The 15298-nt window shown below is 45.7% G+C and overlaps 1 protein-coding gene and 1 long non-coding RNA gene across 5 annotated transcripts in view; both read right to left on the bottom strand.

Moving 5' to 3' along the window:
• The window catches only part of EIF2AK3 (eukaryotic translation initiation factor 2 alpha kinase 3), a 43987-nt gene extending 36513 nt beyond the window's left edge, over window positions 1-7474 (bottom strand). The window contains exons 1-2 of the mRNA XM_068403362.1: window positions 7192-7474; window positions 334-463 (exon numbers count right to left, since the gene is read on the bottom strand). Coding sequence (XP_068259463.1) covers window positions 334-463; window positions 7192-7454 — 393 coding nt within the window. The 5' untranslated portion in view covers window positions 7455-7474. The remainder of the gene's footprint in view (window positions 1-333; window positions 464-7191) is intronic.
• Window positions 7475-12308: 4834 nt separating this feature from the next.
• LOC137665231 (uncharacterized) lies at window positions 12309-15220 on the bottom strand. 4 transcript variants are annotated; one of them, XR_011048460.1, is made up of 4 exons: window positions 14579-15214; window positions 14366-14491; window positions 13570-13686; window positions 12309-12537 (listed from the first exon to the last, which is right to left on the bottom strand). It is a non-coding gene; the product is annotated as an uncharacterized lncRNA (long non-coding RNA). The 4 variants fall into 4 exon arrangements; XR_011048461.1 differs by lacking the exon at window positions 13570-13686 and having other exon boundaries at window positions 15140-15220; XR_011048462.1 differs by lacking the exon at window positions 13570-13686 and having other exon boundaries at window positions 15150-15220.
• Window positions 15221-15298: the final 78 nt, after the last annotated feature.

The raw sequence follows: 15298 nt of genomic DNA, 5'->3' as shown, positions 1-15298 counted from the left end.
AGTAATACAAAGCAGATGATCCTTTCATTTGCTTCAAACTACAAGTAACTTGTTTTCAATCAGCAATTGCATACAATTCCCAAAGTCAGTTACATCATCTAGTTTGATGGTTATCACACACATCAATCACAAGACTAAAATGCTGACACACTCCAGTTTGGAGTGCTTACATCATGTTGCCATTTCAAAAAAAAGTTCTAGAATAGCCATCAAACTTTATCTATACTCAGTTTGCTGCATTATTTAACATCAAATATGGAGGAAGATGCATTCATTTTATTATAGAAAATTTTGTTTTTTAAAGATTTAGTCAGGAAATAGATCAAGCCTTACCTCTGGTTTACTGAGACTGGATGACACAAGAGAACCTGATCCCACATCCAGATCCCACTGTTTTCTCCCACTGTTTTCTGGATCCAGTGCAGCAATTCGTCCATCCAAAGTGCTTATAATTACGAGAGATCTGCAAGTTGGAAGCATTCACTGTCAAAACTACAGCAGTACCGAGTTTATCTATTAGCCGTTTCCTATATTTAACACAGTGCAACTCCAGCTTTAAAGTTAAGTCTATATATTCTGCAAAACAGCAATTTAACTTGGTAGCTCCACCTAGACCAACAAGAGAGAGTAGAGAAGTTGAAGTCTCTGGCTGGATGTCATAAACTAATTTAGATGCTCTAAGACACTTTCAGAGTTCAGTTTCAGGGGAAGATAGCTGACTTTTTGCTCCCACATGCAGGTGTTACCACTACAACACTGAATGAGATGATCTTCTTTTGAGATATTTATGTGAACAGTATAGATCCTATTTTTTCCAGTCCCTTCCACACTGATCTTTAGTATGTCCTTTCAAAACAACCTAAACCCGAAACTATTAACACAGCAAATCAGTACGTAAGAAATATCAGGTCACAACTACGTTTTCAATACCTCTGGATGAAACATTGAAATCCCGAAGATTTGGCAAGGCTTAGAATAAAGCAAGTCTTGCCTAAGGCATACACAGGACACTAGAAACAACCTCCAATGTCTGCAGACAACAAAGTAAGCAAACTGCCTCATACAGCTTAGGCTTTAAGTAGCCTATCTGTCTAGGGATGCATGGTAATGGCAGGCTAGATGTTGATTTCTACAGTGCCTGAAGCTCATCAGTTTTAGTAAATCTTGTTTCTTACACAGCAGTACAATTAGAATAAGCATTTCCGACTGGGCTAGAATTCAAGCATTAAAATTAAAAAAAAAAAAGAAGAAAAAAACAAACCAAAAAACTGAGCAACACATCAGAGACAAAACACTGACAAGGCATTTCTGAAGGGCCTTTTTTTTTTTCCCCTTGAAGATTGTTTCCCTCTGACCTGAAAAAGCAGGGATGTGTTGGCAGTTTTGGCTTGCAGCAGGCTCACCAATCTTCAAAGGCTGTGGGAGTAGAGCTTGATCACTTTACAGACTGCTTGCACGGAGGGGGGCTGGATCTAGTGACCCAGAAGGACCTTCATAGACATTGGTTTCAGTGAGAATAAGGAACTACACAAATAAACCTGATGGGTAGATCAACTGTTTTCAGGTGGGGTGAAAGGACAGGGGTGGGGTGGGGGGGAGCTAATGCACACAGATGTGTATATGAATCATTAAACAATAAGGAACACTAAATTATCACGTAGAACTTAAGCCAAATATATTCAGTTGTCCAAAGCTACCAGTTTAGTAAGCTGAAGTTTAGAGAGGAAATGACAGGGGCTCTAATTTTTCTTTAAAGAAGAGGGAAAAACTAAAATCATAATCTTAAAAACATGTTCAAGGAGAGTGGCTTATTACATCACCTATAACAAAGGTCATGTAAAACTGCAGTTCTACATGAAAAAGTAACCCACACATTTTATAGGACCTTATACTGTACTATAGCACTATATTGTTAATAAATAAAAAATTACATACATCTTTAATCTGTACCAAAAATAACGTAGCAGCTCCTACTTCTGAAGGTGGCCAAGCACCACGTTCCTCCAAAAGCTTAGTTTAAGCAACTGTTAGAAAAATACCAATTGTGTAAATATTTGAACAGTAGAATACATGAGTTTTTATAAGCTGAGTACATATCATTATTCCAACTGTACAGAAACCCAGACCAGGTTAATAATAAACTAGATTACAGGAGACTAGTCTCAAGTGCGGTAAACAAGTGCTCACGCACTGAAGGCCTTGGACATGCATTGAACAGAATCTGTTTGCTTTATGGTAAAAACAATTTATCTGAAGCCCTCTAGCATTGCATACAAATACTATTCCAAGTGGGTCTATTTAAATTTTACATTGATCCAGCTGACAGGTAGGTTGTAAAAGAAGGCAGAAGTGTAGCTAGAACGGAGGGAATTTTGGCAGTTACACTGCAGAGAAGAAAAATCCTAAAATCACACTGTGAAATGTTTCCTTCCCATCTACTCCCATTGTTTTCCTTTATCTAATTCTTCCCGCTTGACTTCTCCCTCAAGTAGCAAATGTTTCATGCCTTTATATCTCACCTTGCCATATTATCCTTCCCCACCAGACGCAAACCTCAACCTTCCCCAAGAGTTATCTCATTATTTAAACCTCGCCACCACCACCCAAGGCAGCAGTTTTGGAATCTGTACCTGCATCATGACGTCTGGTAACCCAAATTATGGTGTAACCGCACTTAAGTTTTAAGTTTAGCTTATTAGGAAAGGGGGGGCATGCCCTCAGAGGGAACCTTTGTACCAATAGCACACACTTGGAGAAACTGGTTTAACCAACCACTTCTGCATGCCCTATAAATCCTGACATCTCTTGGGTGTAATGGTAACCCTCTATTAGTCCCCTTGGCCACCATCTCTACAACGGACTTTGTTTCACAAACTCCACCTCCTGAGCAAACACTTTGATGAGACACAGGAACACGACTGGCTTGGCTGTACCTAAATCTTGGACATGGCTACCTTTAGAACTGGAACTAGGTGCAAGAAAAGCATTCATTTATCTCTGCTTTTTTAATGAGTGACTCATTTTGAACTAAATAGTCATGTTTCTAGTTCCATCTTCATCTTGCTCTTCAACAATAATCCTGCGTGTCAGAAAAACTGCTAAAAATCCTTACTCTTGTAACAAGTCATCTCCAGAGGTCCCTTCCAACCCCAATCATTCTGTGATTCTGTGTATTATTTACTCTACTTATCTATAAATTAAAATCTTAATACCTTTTCTCCCCATCTCTGACCGACTCCAGTGAATTAAAATCCTGTCACTTGAACTCTAATTGGTACAAGATCTGCAATTTGTCTACATGTGCCCTACACCCATGCTAATGTTAACACTTTCTCACTATCAGATTTTCCTTTTTTTTCAAGTTTCCCCCCTTTCTCTGTGAGATTCCACTGCTCGCAGCTTTGTGTACTGAGAGTATGAAGCAGTGATGAGACCTTCCCATCTTTCAGGTAGTCTAATCAAGCACTAGACGAACACATTCTGATAAAAGCAATTTAGGCAACTACTTCAAGAAACTATTTCAGAGCTTAAAAACAGGCAGGCAACTTGCTTTTTGTCACCCCACAGTGCTATCTTAAGTTTACTGTAGCTTATTATGCCCAACTCTTACAGCAAATTCTTACACACACCAGTAGAATACAGCCAAGATTAAAGAACAGAGTTGTCCTTTTAGCCATCTCTTTGCAAGCCTTTGCTGGCTGAAGAGGTCAGGACTGTACCTGCAATTCCATTACACTAGACTGAAATAGTGATATTCTGGATGCATCTTTGGGACACCTAATCAACAAGTTGCAAGGAAAAGCAATTCCCATGTTAGCTTCTATTTCAGTTAAGGCTGATAAACTCTGTTATTCTCTGCAGAACGATGCCTTATCGTTGGCTATATCAACACCACCTCCTGACTGGGGTAAAGCTTAAGGACTACCTTGACCTGTTTCCAACAACATACAAGTTTTCCAAGAACACTACCAAACTAGACCTTGATTCTGCATACTGTCCCACACGAAACACAAAATATTACCCAACTTAAGGCCAAAGGTAAAAAGGTCAGAAGTCACAACTATGATGCCAAGGAAGTCAGGAGGATAGAGACAAACAGCATCAAGGCTGCAGATTCCTGAAACACCAAGACATTCATTGAAAGTAAATCACAGGCTATACCAGGGAGTGAATCACATCACACAGATACTAAAGAAGGAAAAAAAAACCCCACCAACACAAAACCAGAATTGCAATAGTCTCCACAAACCTAGACCAGAACAAAACAAAACAAAAAGATACAGAAAAGAATCACTCCAAACTAGGCAGTTACTTAAATCCCAGGATCCATCAACCAGGCACCTGAAAAACGAACATCAGTAAAATGATGAAGACACTTATGTACTTCACCTTGCCTCTAGCTGCTGCTCCAGAACATATTATGAACGAAGTGAGGGAGCACAAGAAAATCTTCTGGGCCCTTACAGATGGCAGCTGAAGGACTAAAGCAAGGAGCCAGTACAACATCGCGCACACGAACACGTCTGTAATCACACCAGCTGGCAGAGACTAAGCTAATATTATATAGTCAGATTTTATTTGCACATGTCAATATGAAAACACATCTGGACATACTTCCCCCACCCCGACCACCTAAAAACAGCCTCCACAGTTAAATGAAAATGTTTTCTTACCATTTCCTCTCCTCTTTCACTCATAGACATGAGCTTGTTATTAAAGTGCAGTTATAGGGTTCCCCCTTGAAATTATGCAAAATATCTACTACAAACTTCCACATACATTGACAAAAGGCCAGTCCTGGGCCATGAAACCATTGTTTATATCCCATCATGAACACAGCCCACTTTTTGAGATCAGGTGGCCTGAGCACAGCTCTGTTCTACTTTACAGAAGCGAAGCTATCTGATTTACCTACGAACAGAAGAAAAGGGCTAAGATTGCAAGGGAAGGTGTAAACAGGATAGAGGAAGGACACTTATTTAGCTCATCTACACCCTTTCACAGCACAAAAATTTGCATTTATTTGAATAAGTTGGTTTTGTTAGAAAAACAAAGCAGAACTTATCATTTTGGTACAACATTTACCACTGTTCCTGTTTCAGTTAACAAAAAAAAACCAAACCAACCCGACCCTAATACCCTCAACCCCCAAAAGCCATTTGGGACATTGCAAATACAGCTGTTTGTCAAACTTGAACTCCAAACAGCTATTCCAATTTCAAAACCTGCACGTTTGTATGTAAAGAGCACAGTAATTCATGAACCCTCACATTTTCTTCTAGGAAATTAAGAAATCCTCAAAACCAAGATGATTACCTTCATTTGCCTACAGCAAAAACAGTCGGGGTTTGGGTTTTGTTGGCTTTTTTTCAGATTATACTGACCTGTTATATTACACGGATATTTTATTGCTGAAAAACAATTAGCTGAGGTGAGCAGAAATCTCACAAATACAGACAAAAAAAAGAAATGCAGGCAAAATACTGTGGCCAGGCAGCCATTCTATTTTTATTTGATGACAGCAAATCTATTCCTATGCTCTAATCAATTAGAGAGCAGCTACATTTAATCTCAGGCTTAAATTACTAAATTGAACATCTTTAGTGTATTTTATTTAGCTCTAGTAGTCAAACAGAAAATTCATTCTAAAATATTTTTCAGGGCTAAATAAATGAAGGTCTTATTAAAAATTGAACACAGTAGAATTGTAATAAACTAGGTAGGATTTTGTTGACCTGATACACAAAGGAATGATCCTGTTGCTAACAGGTGAATAGATTATCCTCAAACAAAACAGGATGCCAAGTTATCAGCCAGTTTCTTGCTCTAAGTGAATGATCGGATTACTAATAAAAAGCTTTGGGCTTTTCATTTTTAGAACGGGTTCTCAAATATAGTAGGCAGTTAGTCATGCTTCTCTTCCTTTAAACTCTGGCTGTGGCTTATCACCTCATCTTTCTCAGCCAATTCGGAAACAGACTGGAAACAGCTCAGTAACATTTCTGCACTTGAGTCATTCATTAAAATCTTCCTTTTGCCAGAGCTTCTTGCCACATGTGGTTATTAAGTATTTTATTTCCTCTTGTTATATTCTGAAACTTGTTCAGCAATTTGTCATGCATGTTTGGCTTCCCTTCAAGCATACAGCAGTGTCTGTGTTTAACAGACAATTAAGTAAACAGGAGAACTGCATTTTCTTTAAAAGAAAAGAGATGACAGAAACGGATACAATGCTCTGAACAACTGTGAGTTGCAGGTGTTGGAGAGTCTAGACTACAGATGCAATGGTTTTGGGTCTCCTTCCCGCAGGCACAGCACTGCCACCCGGTAACGAGTCAAGGAAGGGATCAAGTCTTGGTGTTAGGGTAAGCAGACGGGCCAGATGTCACATAGCATGACATCCGGCAGCTTGTTTGTCTAAGAATTAAGGCACCCTTTCTCCCTATTCACAACCACAGAAAAGAACAGGTACCTTAGGGATGGTGAGGTCCTGAAGTACCCTTGGCAATGGTGAGGTCCTGAAATACCCTTTCCTTACTGCTACAGCCTCTCCCTCTCCCCTCGGTCCAGCCTGTCCACCACCGCAGCCCTACTTCCAGCTCTCCTCCAGCCCCATCACAGGACTCCTCTCTTCCGCCCCTTCGCCCTGCACCTCTCCTTCCACCCTCAGACACTTCCCTGCGTGTCCCTACAGTTCAACCCCACGCACTAGCTCGCAGCACCCTTGTTTCTCCACACATCCCCTTCCCAACGCACCGTTCCCTCTATGAACAACCTACAGCCCAACTCTCCCGCCTGCCTTCTCCGCCCTCCCCACACTACTGACCCCACCGAGCGCTCTCCCCCTGCACCCCTCCGAGCCCACTCCTGCACGACCCCTTCCCCACACACGACCCTCGGGACCGTGCACCTCCTTCCCCCGCACCACCCCCCTCCCCAGCACCCCCAGCTGCTGATTCCCAGCCTGGACACAGCTCCCCCACCTCAAGGCACCGACCCTGGACGCTGCCCCCCTCTCCCCTGAGGCACCGACCCCCGCACCGGGTACCGACCCCCGCCAAGCACCACCAAACCGGGCGCTAACCCCCTCCCCAGCATCTGCAGGCACTGACCCCCACCCGGACAGCCGCCCCCCTCAGCAGGGACAGACACTGACCCCCACCCCAGTCACCGACATCCCCCCCCGCCCACCTGCCGCCGGTCCGGGCCTCTCCGCTCTCCTCAGGCTCCTGCTCGCCGGGCGCCGCGGGGGCCACACCGGCCTCATCATCCTCCACCGTCACGTCAGCGGAACCGGCCGGCAGAGCGGCGGGAGCGGCGGCCGCCCCCAATCCGAAAGCGGCCTCCACAGCCGCGGCATCGCCCGGTGGCGGCTCCGGGCCGCCCGCCGCCACCCTTAAGAGCACCAGCAACGTGAAGGCGGCCAGAGCGCTGCGGCCCCGCGGCCCCCGCATGGAGGGGCCCCGCCTCGCCCGCCGCCACCGGCCGTTAGGACATGAACGCTGCCGCCAGCGCCGCCGCCACAGAATGGGCGCGCAACGCAGCCCTCCCCACGCCGCCCCGCCCGCCACGTACCGGCACTCCGCGCGCAACCGCCCCGACACTGCTGCCCGCCCCTTCGCGGCGGGGAGGGAGCCCATTGGGTCCGCGCCACGCCGCTCCGCCCGCCGCTTCCTCTTGATTGGAGCGGCCGGCGGCAAGGGCGGGAAGGAGCGGTGTTTGTCAACAGAGCCGCCGGGCCAATTGGAGTCACGCCGCTCTCTCCCCTCCCTCTACCGCTGCTCTGGCCAATCGAAAGCGTATGATTCACCGACCTGCTCTGGGATTGGCGGAGCCGGCGCGCCACATGTGCTGCTGACTGGCGCGCCGGGCGGTGCGGCCCCGCCCCTTCCCGCCAGCCCTCCAGGGCTGGAGACGTGGCTGTTCCTCCGTGTCGGCAGGGCGGGGCCAGCGGCGCGCACCACCCGGCGCGCGGAACGCGGGGGGGGGCAGCAAAGGGCCCCTCCGGAGCGGAATGGGCTCGTCGGACGGCCTGCCCTGGCCCCGGGCCCGCGGGGAGCCCCGGGCGGTCTGAGGGACCGGCCGAGGTGGGGGCACGCGTACGTGCGCCTGTGCCCGCACCAGCGTGTGTAGGCTCCGCTGAGGTGCCCGCAGCGGTGTTCCCCTTCCCGAGGCCGGCGGTTTATGTTTTTCAGCATTGCATTTCGGAATATGGGTGCTGGAATATGAGGTGCTGGAGCGAGTCCAAAGAAGGGCAACGAAGCTGGTGAAGGGTCTAGAGCACAAGTCTTATGAGGAGCAGCTGAGGGAACTGGGGTTGTTTAGCGAAAAGGAGGCTCAGGAGAGACCTTATCGCTGTCTTAACAACTACTTGAAAGGAGGCTGTAGCGAGGAGAGTGTTAGTCTCTTCTCCCAGGTAACAAGGATGAGAGGAAACGGCCTCAAGTTGCACCAGGAAAGGTTTAGATTGGATATCAGGAAAAATTTCTTCATTGAAGGGGTTATCAAGCGTTGGAACAGGCTGCCCAGGGAAGTGGTGGAGTCACCATCCCTGGAGGTATTTAAAAGACGAGTAGACGTGGGCTTAGAGATATGGTTTAGTGGTGGACTTGGTAGTGTTGGTTTAATGGTTGAACTTGATGATCTTAAAGGTCCTTTCCAACCAAAACGATTCTATGGTTCTATGGAGATTAGGGTGCTGTGCTCATCTGTATCCAGGGGTTGAAAAAGCTCTAATATATCCCTCAGCGTGCCTCCCCTTTGCACAGGGACGAAGGCTGACTGTAGGCCGTCAGAGAGCATTCAGCACAATGCTTTTCTTCCTCTGTGTCCATGTGCATACCTGAGATGCGTAGCTTTGCATTTGACTGTCTTACGAGGCAGTCCCTTTATCCAGACCCAGTTTACCACGTTTTGAACAACGGCCCTTGTCATCCTGATTGTACCACCCTGCTTGATGCGGATGTCATCCACAAATTCCATTAGGAGTTATTTTGTATTTACTTCCAAATGACTAATGAAAATATTGATTATGTACATGTGTAGTATAGCATACATGATCCTGGAGGGATGCCACTACAAGTAGCCTTATTCAGTAATGATTTATAACTGTTCTTAAAAAAAAAAACCAAACAACTATGTGGCCAGTGTTTAATATATGTTTAACTGATGCTTTAATTACCCTGTTTTTTTAATTAAAATATTGTGCAGTTCTAAGTAAAAATCCTTTAAAAAGTTTATTACACCTTCCAGAGGAAATTGAATTATTTGTTGTCTTCTTGAAGCATGAAATGAGATTTCTATTAGATCTCTGACTGGCATTACTTATTCTTTAATCTGAGCCACATACCAACTTTTTTTGGTATTTAACCAGGAACTGTTCTTACATGTAATTTACTACATATCATACAACCATCCTTTCTGAAGACAGATAACAACCTGGCACTTTTGTAGCTCTCTAGAATTGCCCTAGTATATCAAGGTTTGCTAAAGCTGAACGTCAACAGACAAGGGGTCTCCGCAGCCAGCTGTTTCAGAGCTACTGGGACACAGTTATCCCTAGAAGACAAGAGCTTCATTGGTTACTAATGGACTGAAATTTATCACATCACTGTTAAGTAATCCACCCACATATCTTCCTGCTTCTTTACAAACATAGATCATAAATGTTCAATGAACGCTTCTGTGTCGTTATTGACATTTTAATCGTGTCCATCTAGTAATGGGCCTGTACCATTACTAGGGTTTTCTGGGATTTAGCCTTGCCAGCTATGGATTTCCTTTGATGTGCTTCACTTCCAATAACTACTCAGCCTCTCATAACTTCTTATTTATACAAACACTTTTTTATTTCCCACTTTCCCCATTTTGGCTATTTATTTTTCATTTTTAATCACTCTCTCCAGTCCACTAATAAAAAAGGAATTGTCAATGTGTTTTCTCTCTTGATTTTGAAATTGTGGCTCTTTGACTGCTCAGTGAACTCTTTGTAAAAGAGTTTATAATTGTAATTTTTAGCCTTCTACCTAAATTTTCCTTCCTGCTTGCAGTTTTATCTTCTGATGAGTTAGAAATACAGCCCTTTTAAAGCACGAGATGTCATGAACACTGCTCCTCAGACAACCACTGAACTCCAATCCAGAGAGATTTTTTTTTTACTTATGTCATTATAATGAAGTCCGAAAGAGTTAACCTTGTGCCGTATGCCAAACGGCTCATGTCATTTTTAATAACTTATATGACATTTTCATAGAATGGTTTGGGTTGGAAGGGACCTTAAAGATCATCTAGTTCCAACCCCCTTGCCACAGGCAGGGATACCTTCCACTAGACCAGGTTGCTCCCAGCCCCATCCAACCTGGCCTTAAACACTGCCAGGGAGGGCGCAGCTACAGCTTCTCTGGGCAACCTGTGCCAGGGTCTCATCACCCTCACAGTCAAGAATTTCATCCTAATATCCAAACTAAATCTACCCTCTTTCAGTTTAAAAATGTTCCCCCTTGTCCTGTCACTACTTGCCTTTGTAAAGAGCCCCTCTCCTGCTTTCCTGTAGCCCCTTCAGGCACTGGAAGGCTGCTCTAAGGTCTCCCTGGAGCCTTCTCTTCTCCAGGCTGAACAGCCCCAACTCTCTCAGCCTGTCTTCATAGCAGAGGTGCTCCAGCCCTCTGATCATCTTCGTGGCCCTCCTCTGGACTCGTTCCAACAGCTCCATGTCCTTCTTATATTCGTGGTCCCCAGAGCTGGACGTAGCACTGCAGGTGGGGTCTCACGAGAGTGGAGCAGAGGGGCAGAATCCCCTCCCTCGACCTGCTGGCCACGCTGCTTTTGATGCAGCCCAGGATGCGGTTGGCCTTCTGGGCTGCAAGCGCACATGGCTGGCTCATGTTGAGCTTCTCATCAGCCATCACCCCCAAGTCCTTCTCTCAGGGCTGCTCTCACTCCATTCTCCGCCCAGCCTGTATCTGTGCTTGGGATTGCCCTGACCCATGTGCATTGTACCCATATGGTCTTGTGCTAATATTTTCTTTAGATAACTCCTCTCTCGAGTGTCTACCCATTCATATGTTTATAAAGAGTAATCAAATTCCTTCTGTTCTGCTAGGCAAACCAAGCCAAAGGCTTTTATTCTTCCCTTGCGCTTTGGCTCTCTGCTCCCCCGTTCATCTCACTGGCCCTCCCCTGCACCTGCTCCCATTTAAATTAATCTTTCTTGCCTAGCGATGTTTTGAACAGTCATGTTGAAGGGTAACTCTAATATACTTAAATTTTAAACTCCATTATATTTATAGACTGTACAGAAAAACTAGTTCTGTGCCATGCTTTTTTGAGCAACTTATTTCTTGTTCTACTCGTTATTCAAGGGGCTTAGATGCAGATACACAGTAACCACAGACCCCAGCAAGTTCCAGGATATTGGAATACTTCACAAGTAGGCTTGCACTTCCACCTTCATGCTGCTTCATGAAGGTTTATTAGGCTTATAGCAAAACAATAACAGCCTTGTGCAAGTGTCCTTATCACACCCATGAGTGTTACCTCATTTTCTTGTATTTCCTCCCACCTCCCTGTCCCAGGTCATCAGTCTTCCAATTGCAACCTTTTATTTTAGGGGGGCTCTAACAGTTTTCAGGAGAGTCCGTGTTTTCTTCTAGACTCCTCCTAGATGCCTTACCACTCAGGCATAAGGAATAACAATTGTAATCTAGAAGCTCTTATTTTTCTGTTTTGGAAACGTTTCTCTAAGGCTTGGACAGTGTTATTCACAAGTCCTTAAGACAAGCACGGCAATACAGCCATATAATTTTCTCTTTGTATTAAAAATTCGTGCCAACAAAACCAAACTTCCTGCTTTTTTTGCAAAGCATGACTCACATTCTCCATTCTGTTGTGACTGACTGACATAAGAGATCTATTTCAATCATATGACAGTAACTCTCAATCTGACCAGCCATTTATGTGGAAATCAAAGCCTGTTCTTGCAGGATGGATGGATGCTAACAGGAGTGGTGTTTTACGTAACTCCACTGAAGAGCTGCCTGCTTTCCTGGAATAACTTGCTCTCAGAGCAGCGAGGCACAGCAGCGAAAGCCCAGCATGCCACCTCGTGGCAGCCCTCTACCGAGGGCCATTTGTTGTCCCCTGCAAAATGATCATTTATAGCCTGCCTATTCCCCCAGGAGAATTCAGACCATCAAAAAGCTGCGTGTGTTGTAATTAGTGTACCAGCACCCCTGCCCATGTCTTTTCACAAGCAGAATAAACCCATGCAATTCTTCATCCAACAGATCAAACTAGAGACAAGCAGTGAATCAGGTGTTATTCAGATGAAATGTCACTGAACTGGAGTTTGCAGGATAAAAAATTAGGTAGCAAGAATGTAATTGCTGGGACCTGACAGGCTTGGAGAGCCACTGTCAACCAGAAAGAGAGTTTATCTGGAAAGATGAGTTAGAAATGCTCGATCTTCCACTTGGTTTCTCCAGTGTGTTGGTGAAGTTTTACCTTCACAGGTCTTGCTGGTTTTCAGCTGTTTCATGCCTTACCAAAGGAGAGAGACATACCATTAATCGGATAAACACATGTGACACCCAGATGCTGCTGTGCCTTCACTAGCATTTCACTCAGGTTAGCATGCACTTTTGCAACAGGTTTAAGCTGGGCTAAATCTCCCAGAGAAGATGGTCCTGCAGCCTTCCCACTCACAAGTGATTGATCTTGCTGCCTTCTTCAGGAAGATCAAGGAAAAGTGACCTGGATTCTGTCGGTTGCTTTACCTTTCAGAAAAACCCTCTATCTGCCAACACATAGAAGTAGCAGGAAAACTTGGCAAGCAGTGGACCAGAGGGTGGAAATGCTCCTTTTTGGGGACAGTGATGTCTTAGACCAGAGCAGCTTAAGCCAGTTACAAGATTCCCCTTCAGAGAAAGTTAGATGTTAAGTTTGGCTGAGTCAGCTCAACCTCACTCACATGGCAAGAAGAAACTGCTTTTTTTTTTTTGCCTGCATGGCAAGGTGAATCAGCACAGGGGCAAAGGTATGCCAGAGCCAGCATAAACTCTGTATGCAGGTTGAGTGTGGATGGCGGGTGAAGGGAATAAAGAGCAGGATCTTCCCTTTCTGTCAACAGCAAGCTGTTATCTCAGCTACTGTGTAATTTCCTAACATGTAATTTCAGCCTCAGATGCAGAATTGAGCACCCAGAATCATGCAGCCACACTTTCCAGCCTGGTGGCCCAAGCTACTCCGCTCATCAGCGTGGCATTGTGCTAGGGTTAACACCTCGCAGCTACCACCCTGTTTGACAAGCAAAATGTCTGTTCAGGCAAAGCAGGTTCAAACACCTCCCTCTGCACCGAAGTAGAACGGATGAGAGCTGGCTCCCGGCGAGGCTTTGACGTGGGGCAAACGCAGGCTGGTACAAAAGGACTTTGAGCTGTTTGCAAACAGAGCTGGTTGTCGCTGAAACTTAAAGAAAATCCATTTCTAAAATGTCCCTCTTTTTGTGCATAGGCAAGACTCAGCACTCCATAAATGAAAGATTTTTTTGCATTCACTGAAACTGTAACTCACCAGCAGATTCAGGCGAATTGCTAACAGAAAGCCCCCTTATCTCTGACTGGAAATGTTCGTGTTCCTCTGGGTACACGCACTGCAAGATGTGCTTCAAGCCAAAGCCATCAGCCATTTCTGTGAGGATACAAACAGGTTTATCTCCCCGTAGTTAACTTCTGGACTAACATTCCCCACCCTGGTGGGATTGGAGAGATGCCCACATGTAAGGATGAGCTTCCTGAATCAGTGTGAAACCCCAATGACTGTTTCTCCTTTCAGACAGCAGTCAAGCATTGAGGATACTGAATGGAATAACCCCAAACCCAGTCAGCTGCTCCTTCAGTTTTATCGTTAATGCATCATGGAAGAACACAGTATTTAGGTCTGACTCTTTCCGAAATATATATCCCACTAGATGTGTGTATTTACGCTCTAAAATGTGTAACGTGCAGGAAAGATCACACGGAACAACTGTTTAGCAATCATGTGCTGCTCTTAATAGCGAGTCACCTGCTCTGTACAGAAAGGTGAGGCCTTACTGCACTGAGATAAGCCTGGGTGGTGATAACAGAGTCTTTGTTGAAATACCACCCCATTGTTCAAAGACCGGTGTGCTGACCCAGGGAAAACAAAAGGAAACGTTTCTAGCCCTTAAAAATCACAGCAGAATCGCACAGGTTGGCAACAAAACAAGCCAGTCATGCGCAGCATGTAAAAAAGCAAGCCAACAGCGGCTTTTCTGTTGTGCAAATAAAAAAGATTATTCTCCATGCATTGTGGTCTGACCTTGGAGTGAGCAGTAAGGGGTAAATACCTGCAGTTCTCATCCGTATTGGTGGGATTGCAGCTTGGAGACAAACTGAGATGCCCGTGCATGGTTGTAACGTGGCTCCCAGGCCTGAAAATGCTGGTGCAGAGGTACTTGAAGGTTGATCTGTCTCTGTAATGTTTTTCACGAACGGTTTCAGCAGATGCCAACGCAGGATAGAGGAGAAAAAATATGGCAAAAAAAAGGCTCAGTGCTTACTGACAGAAAACCTCCGTCGGGTTTTATCCTGACCCTCCTGCGCGGTGGGATAAGGACGAGCGAGTGCTGGTTGATAACGGCGTGGTCAGAGGACTGGCATCTTTTGTCATGTCCACGTTCCTACTTGTCAGTCCTGCGACAGCGTCGCTCCCAGCTGGCACAGCCCTTGGCTCACCAGTCCCTAACCCCCACCACACAGATAAACTTTAGAGCGAGATCATGCTACAAAGTTTGAGTAAAAGTCCAAGAAAGGCCTTTCCTTAACGCCTCGGGAAGCCCAGGCGGAGTTCAAGTAACGCCCTTGAGCTCCTTGCATTGCCTGGTGCTCTGCAGCGGCTTCCCCCCCACCCCCAGCACTTCATAGAATCACAGAATCACATCATGGTTTGGGTTGGAAGGGACTTTAAAGACCACCCAGTTCCAACCCCCCTGCCACGGGCAGGGACACCTTCCACTAGACCAGGTTGCTCCAAGCCCCCCATTTCCCATTCTTCTGCACTTTACGGGAAAGCTTCAACCCCTCCATCCCCGGCAAACCCGATGGTATATCGGTGTGTGTACATCTATATACATCGAGAAAACAAGTTGTTTCGGGTCGGGTGAGCGGGCGGGCGGAGCGGGCACCCCGCGCCGAGCCGAGCCCGGCCGTGCACTGTGGGAGCTGTAGTTCGCGGCTCGCAGCACTACAACTCCCAGCCGCCCGGAGGAGGAGGAGGAGAG

This window comes from Nyctibius grandis, chromosome 6 (assembly GCF_013368605.1).
Source record: "Nyctibius grandis isolate bNycGra1 chromosome 6, bNycGra1.pri, whole genome shotgun sequence".
NCBI classification, from domain to species: domain Eukaryota; kingdom Metazoa; phylum Chordata; class Aves; order Nyctibiiformes; family Nyctibiidae; genus Nyctibius; species Nyctibius grandis.
The sequence above is the reverse complement of the archived record's forward strand: the minus strand, read 5'-3'. Positions and strand labels throughout refer to the sequence as shown.